This window comes from Hoplias malabaricus, chromosome 3, assembly GCF_029633855.1.
Source record: "Hoplias malabaricus isolate fHopMal1 chromosome 3, fHopMal1.hap1, whole genome shotgun sequence".
NCBI classification, from domain to species: Eukaryota; Metazoa; Chordata; class Actinopteri; order Characiformes; family Erythrinidae; genus Hoplias; species Hoplias malabaricus.
Window position 1 is genome coordinate 79,776,438 of NC_089802.1, and position 15,704 is coordinate 79,792,141.

Here is a 15,704-nt window from a genome sequence, read left to right on the forward strand (position 1 = left end):
AGTTTCACACACTCACCCAGTCACTCACACCTCTGGACAGTTTCACACACTCACCCAGTCACTCACACCTGTGGACAGTTTCACACACTCATCCAGTCACTCACACCTCTGGACAGTTTCACACACTCACCCAGTCACTCACACCTGTGGACAGTTTCACACACTCTTCCAGTCACTCACACCTGTGGACAGTTTCACACACTCACCCAGTCACTCACACCTGTGGACAGTTTCATACACTCACCCAGTCACTCACACCTCTGGACAGTTTCACACACTTATCCAGTCACTCACACCTCTGGACAGTTTCACACACTCACCCAGTCACTCACACCTGTGGACAGTTTCACACACTCACCCAGTCACTCACACCTGTGGACAGTTTCACACACTCATCCAGTCATTCACACCTATGGACAGTTTCACACACTCACCCAGTCACTTACACCTGTGGACAGTTTCACACACTCACCCAGTCACTCACACCTGTGGACAGTTTCACACACTCATCCATTCACTCACACCTCTGGACAGTTTCACACACTCACCCAGTCACTCACACCTCTGGACAGTTTCACACACTCACCCAGTCACTCACACCTCTGGACAGTTTCACACACTCATCCAGTCACTCACACCTGTGGACAGTTTCACACACTCACCCAGTCACTCACACCTGTGGACAGTTTCACACACTCTTCCAGTCACTCACACCTCTGGACAGTTTCACACACTCATCCAGTCACTCACACCTCTGGACAGTTTCACACACTCACTCAGTCACTCACACCTGTGGACAGTTTCACACACTCTTCCAGTCACTCACACCTCTGGACAGTTTCACACACTCATCCAGTCACTCACACCTCTGGACAGTTTCACACACTCATCCAGTCACTCACACCTGTGGACAGTTTCACACACTCACCCAGTCACTCACACCTGTAGACAGTTTCATACACTCACCCAGTCACTCACACCTGTAGACAGTTTCATACACTCACCCAGTCACTCACACCGCTGGACAGTTCCACACACTCACCCAGTCACTCACACCGCTGGACAGTTCCACACACTCACCCAGTCATTCACACCTGTGGGAGGAAACTGGAGCACCTGGCAGAAACCCACAGACAGAAAAATCCAGAGGAATCCAGGTCAGACCCAGAATTCCAGATATGTGCTGACTGCCGAGTGCACACATGTGGGATGATGATGTGAGTTTATATATATATATATATAGTATCTTTTTTCCAAGAATTAGAAATGATAGAAAACAGAATTTTTTTCAACTTTTCTTTTAATGAAACGTTAATTTGGTAATAGAACAACCCTCAGAACAAAATTAAGGACCAAATCTTCACTTTTCCAAATGAAAATAAGTGCACCAATTTCTCCAGTTTATTCGCCCCTTCTATCAGCCACAGAGGCTCCGCTGCAAGTTGACAGAGAGTCAGCATTATGTCCTGCAGAGAGTCAAGTCGCCCTGTCCCAAACAGGATGTACATTTACATTTCAGTTATACTTCCCTAAATCTAACTAAATAAATTTACTGCAAAGCACTTTTCCCTTCTCGAATTCTTACAAGTACATTCTCACTCTGCAGACAGTCTATCTCTCTTTGGAGAAAGTCTCTGTCTCTGCAGACAGTCTCACTATCTCTGGAGACAGCCCCACTCACTGCAGACAGTCTCAGTCTCTCTGGAGACAGACTCACTCTCTGGAGACAGTCTCTCTCTCTCTCTCTCTGCAGACAGCCCCACTCACTGCAGACAGTCTCAGTCTCTCTGGAGCCAGTCTCACTCTCTGGAGACAGACTCACTCTCTGGAGACAGTCTCTCTCTCTCTCTCTCTGGAGACAGTCTCACTATCTCTGGAGACAGCCCCACTCACTGCAGACAGTCTCAGTCTCTCTGGAGACAGTCTCACTCTCACTCTCTGGAGACAGACTCACTCTCTGGAGACAGTCTCTCTCTCTCTCTCTCTGGAGACAGTCTCACTATCTCTGGAGACAGCCCCACTCACTGCAGACAGTCTCAGTCTCTCTGGAGACAGTCTCTCTCTCTCTCTCTGGAGACAGTCTCACTCTCTGGAGACAGTCTCTCTCTCTCTCTCTGGAGACAGGCTCACTCTCCTGAGCCAGTCTCACTCTCACTTTCTGGAGCCAGTTTCACTCTCTGCAGACAGTCTCACTCTCTTTTCAAGGTGAGACTGTCTGCAGGGTTAGAGAGAGAGAGAGAGAGAGAGAGAGAGAGAGAGAGAGAGACTGGCTCCAGAGAGTGAGACTGTCTCCAGAGAGAGAGACTGTCTGCAGAGAGAGTGAGACTGGCTCAGGAGACTGAGACTGCCTCCAGAGAGTGTGAATGGCTCAGAAGAGTGAGACTGTCTCCAGAGAGAGAAAGAGACTGTCTCCAGAGAGTGAGACTGGCTTAGGAGAGTGAAGCTGTCTCCAGAGAGTGAGACTAGCTCTAGAGAGTGAGCCTCCAGAGACTCCAGAGAGTCTCTCCAGAGAGAGAGAGAGAGAGACTGTCTCCAGAGATAGTGAGACTATCTGCAGAGAGAGCAAGAGACTGTCTCCAGAGAGAGAGAGAGACTGTCTGCAGAGAGAGTGAGACTGTCTGCAGTGAGTGAGACTAGCTCAGGAAAGTGAGACTGTCTCCAGAGAGTGTGAATGGCTCAGAAGAGTGAGACTGTCTCCAGAGAGAGAAAGAGACTGTCTCCAGAGAGTGAGACTGGCTCCAGAAAGTGAGAGTGAGACTGGCTCAGGAGCGTGAGCCTGTCTCCAGAGAGAGAGAGAGAGACTGTCTCCAGAGAGATATAAGACTGTCTGCAGAGAGTGAGAATGTCTCCAGAGAGAGACTGTCTGCAGAGAAAGAGAGAGAGAGAGAGAGAGAGAGAGAGAGAGAGAGAGAGAGAGAGAGAGAGAGAGAGAGAGAAATAGAGAGAGACTGGCTCAGGAGAGTGAGGCTGGCTCCAGAGAGAGAGAGAGAGACTGTCTCCAGAGAGAGAGAGACTGTCTCCAGAGAGCAAAACTGTCTCCAGAGAGAGAGAGAGACTGTCTGCAGTGAGTGAGACTGGCTCAGGAGAGTGAGACTGTCTCCAGAGAGTGTGAATGGCTCAGAAGAGTGAGACTGTCTCCAGAGTCTCACTCTGAGTGAGACTGTCTACAGTCTCACATTTCAAGGTGGCGTGGTGACTGCAGATTATTTCATGCTGAGCAAATAAACACAAATTTTCCTTATTAAAATAAATCACCAGAGAAAAATAGCGGGAAAATAGAACCTCGCATTTGCCTTACTCAACTCTCAACAAAAATAAGCTCCCAACTTCAACTAAAAATTACTAACTAAACTATATTATATTCAAATTGAGTAGAGTATTCATTCATTCATTCATTCATTATCTGTAACCCTTATCCAGTTCAGGGTCGTGGTGGGTCCAGAGCCTACCTGGAGCCTACCTTCACAGGGCCCCTGGAGCTGTGTGACTGCGACACTACCTGCTGCGCCACCGTGCCGCCCCTGAGTAGAGTATTTTTAACTTAAAACATGTGTTTAATAATTTTTTCTAAATAAACACGGAACTGAACACTTACCAGCAGCATGGAAAACATAGACTGCTGCTTAAGGACGGTAGCTCAGAAGCACCAAACTTTGCGAATCTGCAGTTCACCACTCGCCACTAGGGGCTGCCCAAACTCAATTACAGAGAGATTAAATGCATAATTTCATGAAATTCACATACAACAAAGATGTATTTTCTTACTCCTGGCCCCATACCAATGCGGCGTGGCGACGAAGCTTACAGCAGACTTTGGGCGTTAAACTGCTGGATGTCCAAGTGGTGTTCCGAAAATCAAGTGGGCTTTATAGACAATTGGTTACGTTTTGAGGGCAAGCCTGGTCTTATAGGTAGGGATGGTATCCACCCCACGCGGGAGGGTGCTGCCTTACTTTCTTGCAGTATAGCACATAGTCTTTTAGTTAGTCAGCAGAGTAGTGTAGATAGCTGCTGACAATCCAGAGCCGGGACCAGGCCGCAGACAGACAGGCTAAACCGACCGTCTGCGAACTGTCTTGAGAAGTCACCCAGGTTCAACTGTATTGAGACTGTGTCTTTCCCCCGAACTAAATGTAAAAGTAGAAAAACAAAATCAGCCTGTTTCAGCAACCTAATCAATATTAAATCATATACAACACCTAGCAGCAACACCTCAGAACTAAAATTTGGGTTACTCAACATAAGATCACTAAACTCAAAAGCACTCATCGTAAATGATATTATAAGTGATCATAAATTCAATGTTTTCTGTCTCACGGAAACGTGGGTTAAACCAAATGAATATTTAGCACTAAATGAAGCCACCCCCCTAGGCTATAATTATGCACATAGCCCAAGAATATCAGGCAAAGGAGGTGGAGTATGTGTAATTTACCAAAATACCCTAGACATTAGTTTCAAACAATGTGACACCTTCTCTTCTTTTGAGGTTCTCTCCACTATTATTACAAATCCGGTCACAAAAAAGGACGCATTTTTATTATGCAACATTTACAGACCACCAGGGCCTTACTTAGAATTTCTGAAAGAATTCAGCGATTTTGCTACAAACCTAGCGGTGTGCAATCATATAGTTATAATTGTAGGAGATTTCAATATCCATTTTGAGAAGGAAAGTGACACACTAAAAAAGGCATTTACCTCAATCTTAGACTCTATTGGTATTACTCAAAATGTAACAGGGCCTACACACTACTGCAGCCACACTTTAGACTTAGTTCTGACACTAGGTCTTAACATTGACAAAATTAATATCTTACCGCAATCCTCAGCAATCTCCGATCATTACTTAATTTCATATGAGCTACGTTTTAGCCATAATATATGTAAGAACCCTCGCTATTCTACAAGGCGTATAATAAAACCATCTACCGCCCTACAATTTATAGAAAACCTACCAGAACTATCGACCCCAGTTCCAACTCCATCAGACCCAATGGACCTAGATGTACTAACTGATTACCTAGAAAATACCTGTCGATCTACTTTAGAAAAGGTAGCACCACTTAAACATAAAAGTATAAGACAGAAAAAGCTCGCACCATGGTATAACGATAAGACCCGTACTTTAAAACAAACATTACGGAAACTAGAGCGGAAATGGCGATCAACCAAGCTTGAAGTGTTCCATTCTGCCTGGAAGGACAGCCTTATAGAGTATAGAAATGCCCTCACTAAAGCTCGCTCAGCATATCTGGCCTCGCTGATCTCCCATAATAAAAATAATCCGAGAGCACTGTTTAGTGTGTTTTCTAGAATTACAAAAAAATCAAGCGGGTTCTGAACAACTAATTCCAGCAACTCTCACCAGTAAAGATTTTATGGACTTTTTTAATAATAAAATTGAGAATATTAGACAACAAACTCAAGCCACAGGATCAAATCCATCCTGGCTGCCACCTGATGTGAATGAAATAAAACATAATATAACTGTAAAAGAAAGACTTGAAACCTTTTACCCACTCCCACAATTAGAACTAGAGAAGATTATCACCTCCACAAACTGTACAACTTGCACACTTGATGCAATTCCCACAAAGTTGCTCAAAGAAGTACTACCAGCTATTATTGATCCTCTTTTAACTATAGTAAACTCATCGCTTAGTCTGGGCCACGTACCCAAAGCTTTTAAATTAGCAGTTATTAAACCTATGATCAAGAAACCAAATCTTGATGCTAGTACACTGTCTAATTACAGGCCTATTTCTAATTTGCCATTTCTGTCTAAGATCTTAGAAAAAGCTGTGGCCCAACAACTTAGTTCATATCTACATAAGTATCATATATATGAAAAATTCCAATCTGGATTCAGGCAACATCATAGTACAGAGACAGCTCTAGTCAAGATAACAAATGATCTTCTTCTTGCCTCTGATCAAGGCCACGTATCCCTGTTGGTGCTTCTTGACCTAAGCGCAGCCTTCGATACAATAGACCACAATATCCTCCTAGAAAGGTTAGAAAACATGGTTGGAATCACAGGGACAGCCCTATTATGGTTCAAATCTTACTTAACGGAACGTTATCAATTCGTAAAAGTAAACAATCTAAATTCAAATTATTCTAAAGTAAGATTTGGAATTCCACAAGGCTCTATTTTAGGACCATTATTATTTACATTATACATGTTACCGCTAGGCACAGTTATAAGAAACCATGACATTAACTTTCACTGTTACGCAGACGACACACAATTGTATATTTCAGCCAAGCCCGATGACAAACACAGATTAAAGAAAATAGAGGACTGTGTAAAAGACGTGAAAGGCTGGATGTTGCGTAACTTCCTCCTTCTAAACAGCAACAAAACAGAGGTCCTGCTTTTGGGTCCAAAAGTGACAAGAAATAAATTATCAGACTTAATTTTAAATCTAGCTAACTTTCCAGTTAAACCTGGTTCAGCAGCACAAAATCTTGGTGTCATAATTGACCCGGATTTATCATTTGATCAACACATAGGTAGTATCACTAGGACAGCTTTTTTACATCTTCGCAATATTGCTAAGATTAGAAATGCCTTATCCCTCCAGGACGCAGAAACATTAGTACATGCCTTTATTACTTCAAGGCTTGACTACTGTAACGCACTACTGTCAGGATGCACCAGCAGCAATTTAAGAAAACTTCAACTAGTTCAAAATGCTGCAGCTAGGGTCCTCACTAAAACTAGAAAATTTGAACATATCAGCCCAGTTTTATCATCACTTCATTGGCTGCCTGTTAAATTCCGCATTGACTACAAAATTTTGTTATTAACATATAAAGCTCTACATGGGCTTGCTCCTGAATATCTTCAAGATACAATTTCCTATTATGAGCCTCCACGTTCACTCAGATCACAGAATGCTGGATTTTTAAATGTTCCCAGAATTCCGAAGGCCTCAGCTGGGGGAAGAGCCTTTTCTTATAAAGCCCCCCAACTCTGGAATGATCTTCCAGAAAATGTTCGGGACTCAAACACAGTCGCAATCTTCAAATGTAGGCTAAAAACACATTTGTTTAGTTTATCATTTGGTAGCTAATGCTCCCCCATAGATAAAGGCGGCAGATCCGGGGGGTCCATGGACACAGGGAATTATAGTATACTGAGACGCTGGTGCTGTCGTCCCGCCGCTTCTCGCGATCACTCAGGTTTGTTTACGGTGGAGCGGAGGGATGCCAGTGTTTCAGGATGCTCCCGTGTCTGTGTGTCCTCCTGGTTCTCTCCTTTTAGTTAATGCTGTCATAGTCAGATCTGCCGGAGTCATTAGCCACACTCTGGAAATTTTCATATTTTCTACTTTACAAACACAAAACAGTTCAAAACTAATTCCATCCCTTTACATCTTTCCGAGTAAACTACTGCCCACCTGTCTGTCTGGACACTGATGGATGACTGTCGAGATCCTCCTCCACGCTTCAGATCAGCTGCCCACGCTCCAGCAACCACCAAGTGCCTTGAAGCTGTCCCTACACTGAAGTTCTCATGGACTACTAACTATCATCACCAGTAGATTGACCAGAGGAGGATGGGTCACCCCTTGTGAGCCTTGGTTCCTCCCAAGGTTTCTTCCTCAGCTGGGGGAGTTTTTCCTTGCCACTGTCGCCCCTGGCTTGCTCACTTGAGGGTTTTATATTTGTCTTTACATTTCATGTCAAATCTTGTCTTACTGGAATTCTGTGAAGCTGCTTTGTGACAACATCAGTTGTGAAAAGCGCTATATAAATAAATTTGATTTGATTTGATTTGATTTACTCCGTTATTTTCCAGAGAGAGAGACTGTACTGCTGTGTTCTGCTGTTTCAGAGCTCTGAGGCTGTGTGGTCCCGGGAGTCCTCCACACGTTAAAGTGGTCATCGAGTGGGAGCCCAGTGTCAAAGAAAGGTGAGTCCAGACACTTCACTGAACTCCACTCTGAGAAACACTCTGTTCCTAAACTTTCAGTTCATTTGGGTTCTTTCCAATAGTTTAAATGATGATTTGGGGTATTAAAGTGTGTGTGTGTGTGTGTGTGTGTGTGTCTGTAGTGTATTTGGCAGTATACAGGAGGAGTGTGTGAAGGACGCTGAAAGTGTTCTTGAGCAGCAGCAGAATCACCTTCAGCAGCACAGCTGTACACTCAATGACTGCTTCCAGCTTTACACTAAAGAGGAGCAGGTAAACACACACACACACTAAAACACAAACACACACACACACTAAAACACAAACACACACACACAGACAGACACACACTCTCTCTCTCAAACAAACAAACACACACTCTCTCTCTCTCTCTCTCTCTCTCTCTCTGTCAAACACACACACTCACACGCAAACACACACACAAACACAAACAAATAAACACACACACACACACACACGTTGCTCTACTTCTTTAATTACTCCTCACTCTAAACCTAAACCTCAGGAACCAACAGTAAATCATTCCTCTATTAAATTTTTACATTAAAGCAATAGGAAAACCTTAAAAAGGGTTGGGGTTCAGGAATTTGTGAAGAAACAAAATATGAGCTACTCTTATGGGTAAGGACATGAGGTCCTCACACATATAAAAACACACACACACACACACCCTCTCTCTATGAAAATAGTTTATTGTACGTTCGAATTCATAACAACCAGCTTTTATTTATTTTTATTTGTATTTTTATTATTTTATTTATTTACACTCCACCGTCTGCTTCACACCAACAACCACAGACTTCAGATAAAATTATTACAGCACAAATAACCCCCTGAAAATAACGTGATTAAACATTCTTTAAGAAGCACACTGTAGTGGAGAAGCACCGAGGAACAGCAGCGTATCACTTCAGGACGACGCCGTGGTTAACTCACTGTGATAAATGTGATGTGAGATTGCTGTGGTTTCCTCTTGGTTGCTAGGCAGTGTTTATTTCAAACGTCATTGTGATGATACAGAGAGATTGTTGTGATGAAATTCTACGTGATTGCTTCAGGTTATTTCTGGCACTTTCTCACTGCTCCACTTTACTGGACTCTACACGTCTGTTCCTCTCCTCCACCAGGTGAATCAGGTCCTGGTTCTGGAAGCGGGTTCTTGTTTAGTGGCTGTTCTCTCGTGGTTCAGAGCGAGTCGAGTAGGGACTAAACCGTGGCGTGTAAACCTTGCAGAGCGCTGATCGTCCAGAGAGAGTCGTCACTCTACGCCACGCAGCGCAGACGACCAGCACCAACTCTCCATCTGTAAAATCTCCAGCTGCAGCAGAGATCACGTTTGTTTTTATCCGACTCACGACGGCAGCTCGTAAAATGACGCTGTGGTCTTTTGAAGAGGTTCAAACGCTCCTTGGATCAGTGACAGACAAAAGAAGGAACAAACTCTACTGATCTGTCTGAACTGATGACGGAGCTGTGTTCAGTCCCAAACAACAACAACACGCCAATACACCATGAGTAAACACCGCTTAACGTTACCGCCGCCGTTGTTGTGTTTTCCAAAGCCCACTGTTCCCCTTAGAGATGGGGTTAGAGACAACACCAGATACATTTCAGGGGGGAGCTGTGGGAGTGGAAAACCAACCAGGGACCAATCAGAGAGTAGAGTCGAGCCGAGTGGAGATTGCTATGGCACTGATAGATGGTTGCTATTGGTGTTGCTAGGTGGTTGTTATAGCATCAGAGGTATTTGTTGGGGTGGTCAGAAGTGGTCACTGTCTTATCCCAGGTGGCTGTTAGGGTGATGCTTGGTTGGTGAGGTGTTGATAGGTGGTTGCTATGAGGTGGAAGGCTGTTTCAGTGGCAGTACAGTGGAACTGCTGTATAACACATCAGTTGGTACCTGGAAGACAAAACTGGACGACACATAATTCCCTGGAGGAACTCACTATAAGCGTGTTCATGCCTTCTTCTGTGAATTCACTGCTGAGGACGATGCACCTGAAGGACCTCAGTCCTGAGTCGACGGTGAGGTTCAGGTTACTGAACATTGTCAGCAGTCTGTCGTCTCTCTTCGTTATCTCCAGTGTGGCTCTCTCTGTCCAGTTGGCTCCAGTGCTGTCGAACCAGTGAATGCCCCCTGCTGGATATCCACCGCTAGTGCTGCAGTGCAGTTCAGTCCTGCAAGCGTCCTGAAGCTGTGTTTGGCTTGAGCTTATGGTTGGATCACTGTATCTGGCTAAAGAGAGATAAATAAACACTCAAACATGGGGAAAGGAAGGGAATTATGATTACAACATGACTTTTTACAAGGTTTATGGTAGCCCAGCAAGCCCACCAACCCACACACTGTGAAACAAGATCCCAGTCAGTTTTCTGTGCGCTGCCTGAGTCAGAAACACAGGATAAAACGAGTCGTTCTGATTCTGCTCCGCTTCTGACGTCAAGTGCAGAGACTTTAGAATGGCCCCGCCCCCTCGTCTCAGTCTGTCCAATCACAGCGCTGGACCCGTGTTTATGTGAGAGCACAAAGACGAGGTTAAACTCAGCAAAACAGACACAACGAGCGCGGAGAAATAAGAGCACTGAGTAAAAACGGAGAAGAAAGAGAACAGAGTGAAAACGGCTAAAAACCAGAGCTTCTGCTCCTCGCTCCTCACTGCTGTGCGCTCGGGGTCGGGGTGAACAGCGAGCGGCTCATTATCATTTAAAGGAACAGGTGCTGAAAGCGGGCGTTCTGAACAGGGGTTGTTTACACAGGGGGAGAACACTGCTGTGGGGCTCGTGGGGTTTGGACCAAAGCGGGTCACAGACGTTTCATTAAGAAACAGAACTGTGTTTCATTTTAAGTTAAAGATTGTGGTGAAGTTTATTATCAATGATAAAATGATCTTACCTTTAACTCTGAGCTTGAATCTTCCGTCATTTATCTCACCACGGTTGGTCTCGAGCTTGTATTCGTACTCTCCCTCATCAGAGACAGCGGTGTTGGTGAAGAGCAGAGACGGATCAGTTCTAGATACAAGTTGAATTCGAGGATCTCCTTCAACTATATTCTTTCCGGTGTTGATATATACGACTTTATTTATCTGTCCTTTCCTTCTAATAATCACTGTTCTAATGTCTAGATCTCCAGAATGAATTTTGAAAGAGCAGGGGATCTTTGTGATCTTTCCGATGACTCCAACAGCAGGCTGACACTCCAGCTCCAGAAGCTCTGAGGAACGAGACACACACAACACCATAAACACACTGACTTTCACTCTCAGAATATTCCAAATACAGTGAGAAGGAGGAGGTTTGTGATTGGCATTGATTTGCTGTTGACATTAGTGGGGACCTATGAATCTACCACTCAGGGGACATCAGGGAAAGGCACAGCCAATCACACTGGCCCTATGTGTTACAGGGAGGTAGGACTCAACTACAGAACATGATTTAACCCTTTCTGCACCTCTAGGTTAATGAGATCTTGACAGAGTTTTTTTTTTTGGAAGTGATCAAATGATTGTTGGGGACAATGCAATAATTGCTGGATATTCATGAGGACACGTTACCTCCGTCCACGCTAATTCTACACCCTTGTATTGAACAACATAAAGTTGCAGCTGTAGCCTAATGGTTAGAGAAGAGGGCTTAGGGCTGAAAGGTCATTGGTTCAATTCCAACAAGCTGCAGGAAATTTGGGGATGGTGCCAGTGAAGGAACAGCACTGACCTTTTTTGCAGTTTCTGTAGAGCAATGATGATACACAGCCTCATGGGGAGAAGGTTTTGTACGTTCGTGTGTAAATAACAGTATAAAGTGTGTAAAGAAGCCACCGACTGAACAGGGACTCACTCTGAGCTGAACACACCGTCACCAGGAACACAGCCAGGAACCGGAGGACCGCTGAAGCCATGCTCCACTGGAACAGGAGATACACCACTTTACACAACATTCAGCTTTTACTCTGAAATAAAGCACATTATAATCAGTGTTTATTCTCCGCTTCTGATCATTACAGTACACTCTTAAAAATAGAGGTGCTATGGTGCTACAAAGGGATCTCTGGCGATGCCTTAGAACAAACACTTCTTTGATAAAACATAGGTAAAGAATCTTAAGACTGAGTTAAGGATTTTAAACATTTCATCGCTCAAAGAACCTTTTGCAGCACATTTATTTTTAAGAGTGCACTTATAAAGTAATAGTTCTACAAGGGTTCTTTATTAAAGAATTGGTTCGATACCCATGTTATTTTCGGCGTTCTTATGGGAGAGAGTTTTCTGTAGGAGACTTCCGGTTCCCCATTTTGTTATTGTAACCGTTATTGTAACCGTTATTGTAACCGCTAGTACCCAGTGTGGCAGCAGTGTTTGTGTTTCACGTTTCACAATTAATTTCAGGTATTTCCCACTTCAGACGGGGTTAAATTACCTGGAGCTCCTGTGTTTTATCTCCGTCCAGATCGGTAATGTCAGGGTCTGTCTCACTGCTCCTCTGAGGAAAATCCCGGGCTGAATTTCTACTGTTCTTCACTCAGTGGTCATCTGATAATATCCCTGATTAAAGTCCAAAATTCCAAAATGTGTTTTTTAAATAATAATGCAAGGCAGGAACACACCCTGAAGGGGGCGCCAGTCCTTCACAGGGTGACACACACTCACACATTCACTCACACTTACGGACACTTTTGAGTCTCCAATCTACCTACCAACGTGTTTTTGGAGCGTGGGAGGAAATACACCGCACTCCTCACAGTCACCCGGAGGAAACCCACGCAGACACTGGGAGAACACACCACACTCCTCACAGACAGTCACCCGGAGGAAACCCACGCTGACACAGGGAGAACACACCACACTCCTCACAGACAGTCACCCGGAGGAAACCCACGCAGACACAGAGAGAACACACCACACTCCTCACAGACAGTCACCCGGAGGAAACCCACGCAGACACAGGGAGAACACACCACACTCCTCACAGACAGCCACCCGGAGGAAACCCACGCAGACACTGGGAGAACACACCACACTCCTCACAGACAGTCACCCGGAGGAAACCCACGCAGACACAGGGAGAACACACCACACTCCTCACAGACAGTCACCCGGAGGAAACCCACGCGGACACAGAGAGAACACACCACACTCCTCACAGACAGTCACCCGGAGGAAACCCACGCAGACACAGGGAGAACACACCACACTCCTCACAGACAGTCACCCGGAGGAAACCCACGCAGACACAGGGAGAACACACCACACTCCTCACAGACAGTCACCCGGAGGAAACCCACGCAGACACAGAGAGAACACACCACACTCCTCACAGACAGTCACCCGGAGGAAACCCACGCAGACACAGGGAGAACACACCACACTCCGCACAGACAGTAACCTGGAGGAAACCCACGCAGACACAGAGAGAACACACCACACTCCTCACAGACAGTCACCCAGAGGAAACCCACGCAGACACAGGGAGAACACACCACACTCCTCACCAACAGTCACCCGGAGGAAACCCACGCAGACACAGAGAGAACACACCACACTCCTCACAGACAGTCACCCGGAGCAGGACTCGAACCCACAACCTCGAGGACCCTGGAGCTGTGACAGAGACATTTATTATTTTATTTATTTTCTTCAACAAGTTTCATTTGCCTCCAATGGTGAAAAAAGTCTTAAGTGTTAAAAGCTCTGGATTAAAAACAAAAAATTATAAATAAATAAATAATAATAATAAGTAGAAGAAGAATTATCGATGCTGTGAGCCCCTCTGTTTGTCTATTAATGTTTTTATAATAGTTGTACCAATATGTGTTGGTGATTAATATGGATAATAATATTGATAATTAAATTAATAAATATTAAATTAATATATGGAAATAATAATTTAAAAAATGTATCACTATTATCATGTATCACCTGAGGCTGCTGAGGCTCTGGGAGCAGGACAGTCCTCTCCCTCTCTCTCCACACGACGACATTAAAGATTTAAACAGCTCTGTGTGGGACATGTCCGTCCACGTCTTTGAGTTCCCCTCCCTCTGAACTCTGAGGATGTGGTTGAGTTTCTCTCTGTGTGGTTTTTATTGAGAACTTTCTCACTGCTTTTAACTCTGACCAACAACTTACACTGGGAACAGGAAGTCCCTCACAGTCAAACAAATAAGAGCCATCACTGAGGGGATAGGACCCTGAAAACCTGAAGAACCTTTTGCATGAATTCGCTGGTTCTTTACATGGTTCTATACAGCACTGTTTAGAGAAGGGTTCCATACGGCACCAAAAAAGGGTTCCTCTATTGTTACAATGTCATGCTTATTACAGTCGAGGAAGCCTTCTCTAAAAGGTGCTGAACAGAACCGACTACAGCACATTCTCCATCCGTCTGAAGAACCCCTTCACAATGCGAAAACCCTTTAATCATTCAACAGGTGTTTAGGGTTCTCTACAGAACCATTTTCTTTACTAAAGAGCCCTTGTAGAAACATCATTTGTAAAGGTGTAAGTGTTGGAAGACTGCTGTGAACACACACTTAGCACTGGCGTGGTCTGGTTATAATGTTTTGGCTAGAGCTTCTCCAAAAGGACTGGTGTTGTTGGGTCCACACCAGCGACAGGGTCCACCCACAAGATCCGAGTATTGGAGACCGGCCAAAACATTATAACCCTCAGTGTGTGGCCCACAGGTCTGTGCTTCACAGAGTGTCACTCACCTCGGCCCGGTGGTTGTAATCTTGCGGCAGGTCGGTGTAGTGATGTTATTCTCGGGGGCTGGGGTGGACAGAGCAGCGGCGCAGTCTGCAGTTTCTCTGAGAGTGACTCATTTTAACCCAGTATTCGCTGCTAGACTCAGACCAACATCCTGTTCCTACAAAGCTGAGCGTTACACTGAGACGAAGGCTCTTCACCACAAACACACACCCATTAGAGTGAGAAGTTCTTAACTCTGCCGCTTCTAACAGCATCAGGAGATTGATGTTAATGTTGTACAATCTGTGTCTAAATTATAGACAAACATTTCTGCTGCTTTAATGTAATGTGATTTAATGCATTTCTAGTTCTGAAAGGAAAACAGTACACACAGACACACACACACACACACACACACACACACACACAGTCCTTCGGTTCTGGGTCACTTCTGTCTATTCGTTATGTGAAAAATCATGGAATTAAACAGAAATGAACAGAGGAACAATGACTGATTAATCATTTCCTTAAGATCATTAAACTAAAACCTTTCTCTGTGAGTCAGAGTGAAAACTCTCAAACAACTTGGAGATATCTTGTAGACTCAGAAATGTCCAGAAAGCTGACACCGCATCATCACGGTCAATGTAGAGCGGTGTGTGTAAGAGGCGATTGTATCTTTTAATGTGGAGCGGTGTGTGTGAGTAAGAAGTGACTGTATCTTTTAATGTGGAGCGGTGTGTGTAAGCAAGAAGCAACTGTATCTTTTAAGGTGGAGCGGTGTGTGTGAGTAAGAAGCGACTGTATCTTTTAATGTGGAGCGGTGTGTGTGAGTAAGAAGCGACGCTATCTTTTAAGGTGGAGCGGTGTGTGTGAGTAAGAAGCGACTGTATCTTTTAAGGTAGAGCGGTGTGTGTGAGTAAGAAACGACTGTATCTTTTAATGTGGAGCGGTGTGTGTGAGTAAGAAGCGACTGTATCTTTTAAGGTGGAGCGGTGTGTGTGAGTAAGAAGCAACTCTATCTTTTAATGTGGAGCGGTGTGTGTGAGTAAGAAGCAACGCTATCTTTTAAT

At 44.6% G+C, this 15,704-nt stretch overlaps 1 protein-coding gene across 4 annotated transcripts; it reads right to left on the minus strand.

The window, feature by feature from the left end:
* Window positions 1–8,644: 8,644 nt before the first annotated feature.
* Window positions 8,645–14,794, minus strand: LOC136692691 (uncharacterized). Of its 4 annotated transcripts, none has more exons than XM_066666295.1 (5): window positions 14,655–14,794; window positions 12,362–12,486; window positions 11,783–11,849; window positions 10,839–11,159; window positions 8,645–10,181 (listed from the first exon to the last, which is right to left on the minus strand). In XM_066666295.1, exons 3-5 carry the CDS (start codon window positions 11,841–11,843, stop codon window positions 9,835–9,837), a joined length of 729 nt encoding a protein of 242 aa, XP_066522392.1. In that variant the 5' UTR covers window positions 11,844–11,849; window positions 12,362–12,486; window positions 14,655–14,794; the 3' UTR covers window positions 8,645–9,834. The 4 variants fall into 4 exon arrangements, with proteins under 4 accessions (XP_066522392.1, XP_066522390.1, XP_066522391.1 ...); XM_066666293.1 differs by having other exon boundaries at window positions 11,783–11,894; XM_066666294.1 differs by lacking the exon at window positions 12,362–12,486.
* Window positions 14,795–15,704: the final 910 nt, after the last annotated feature.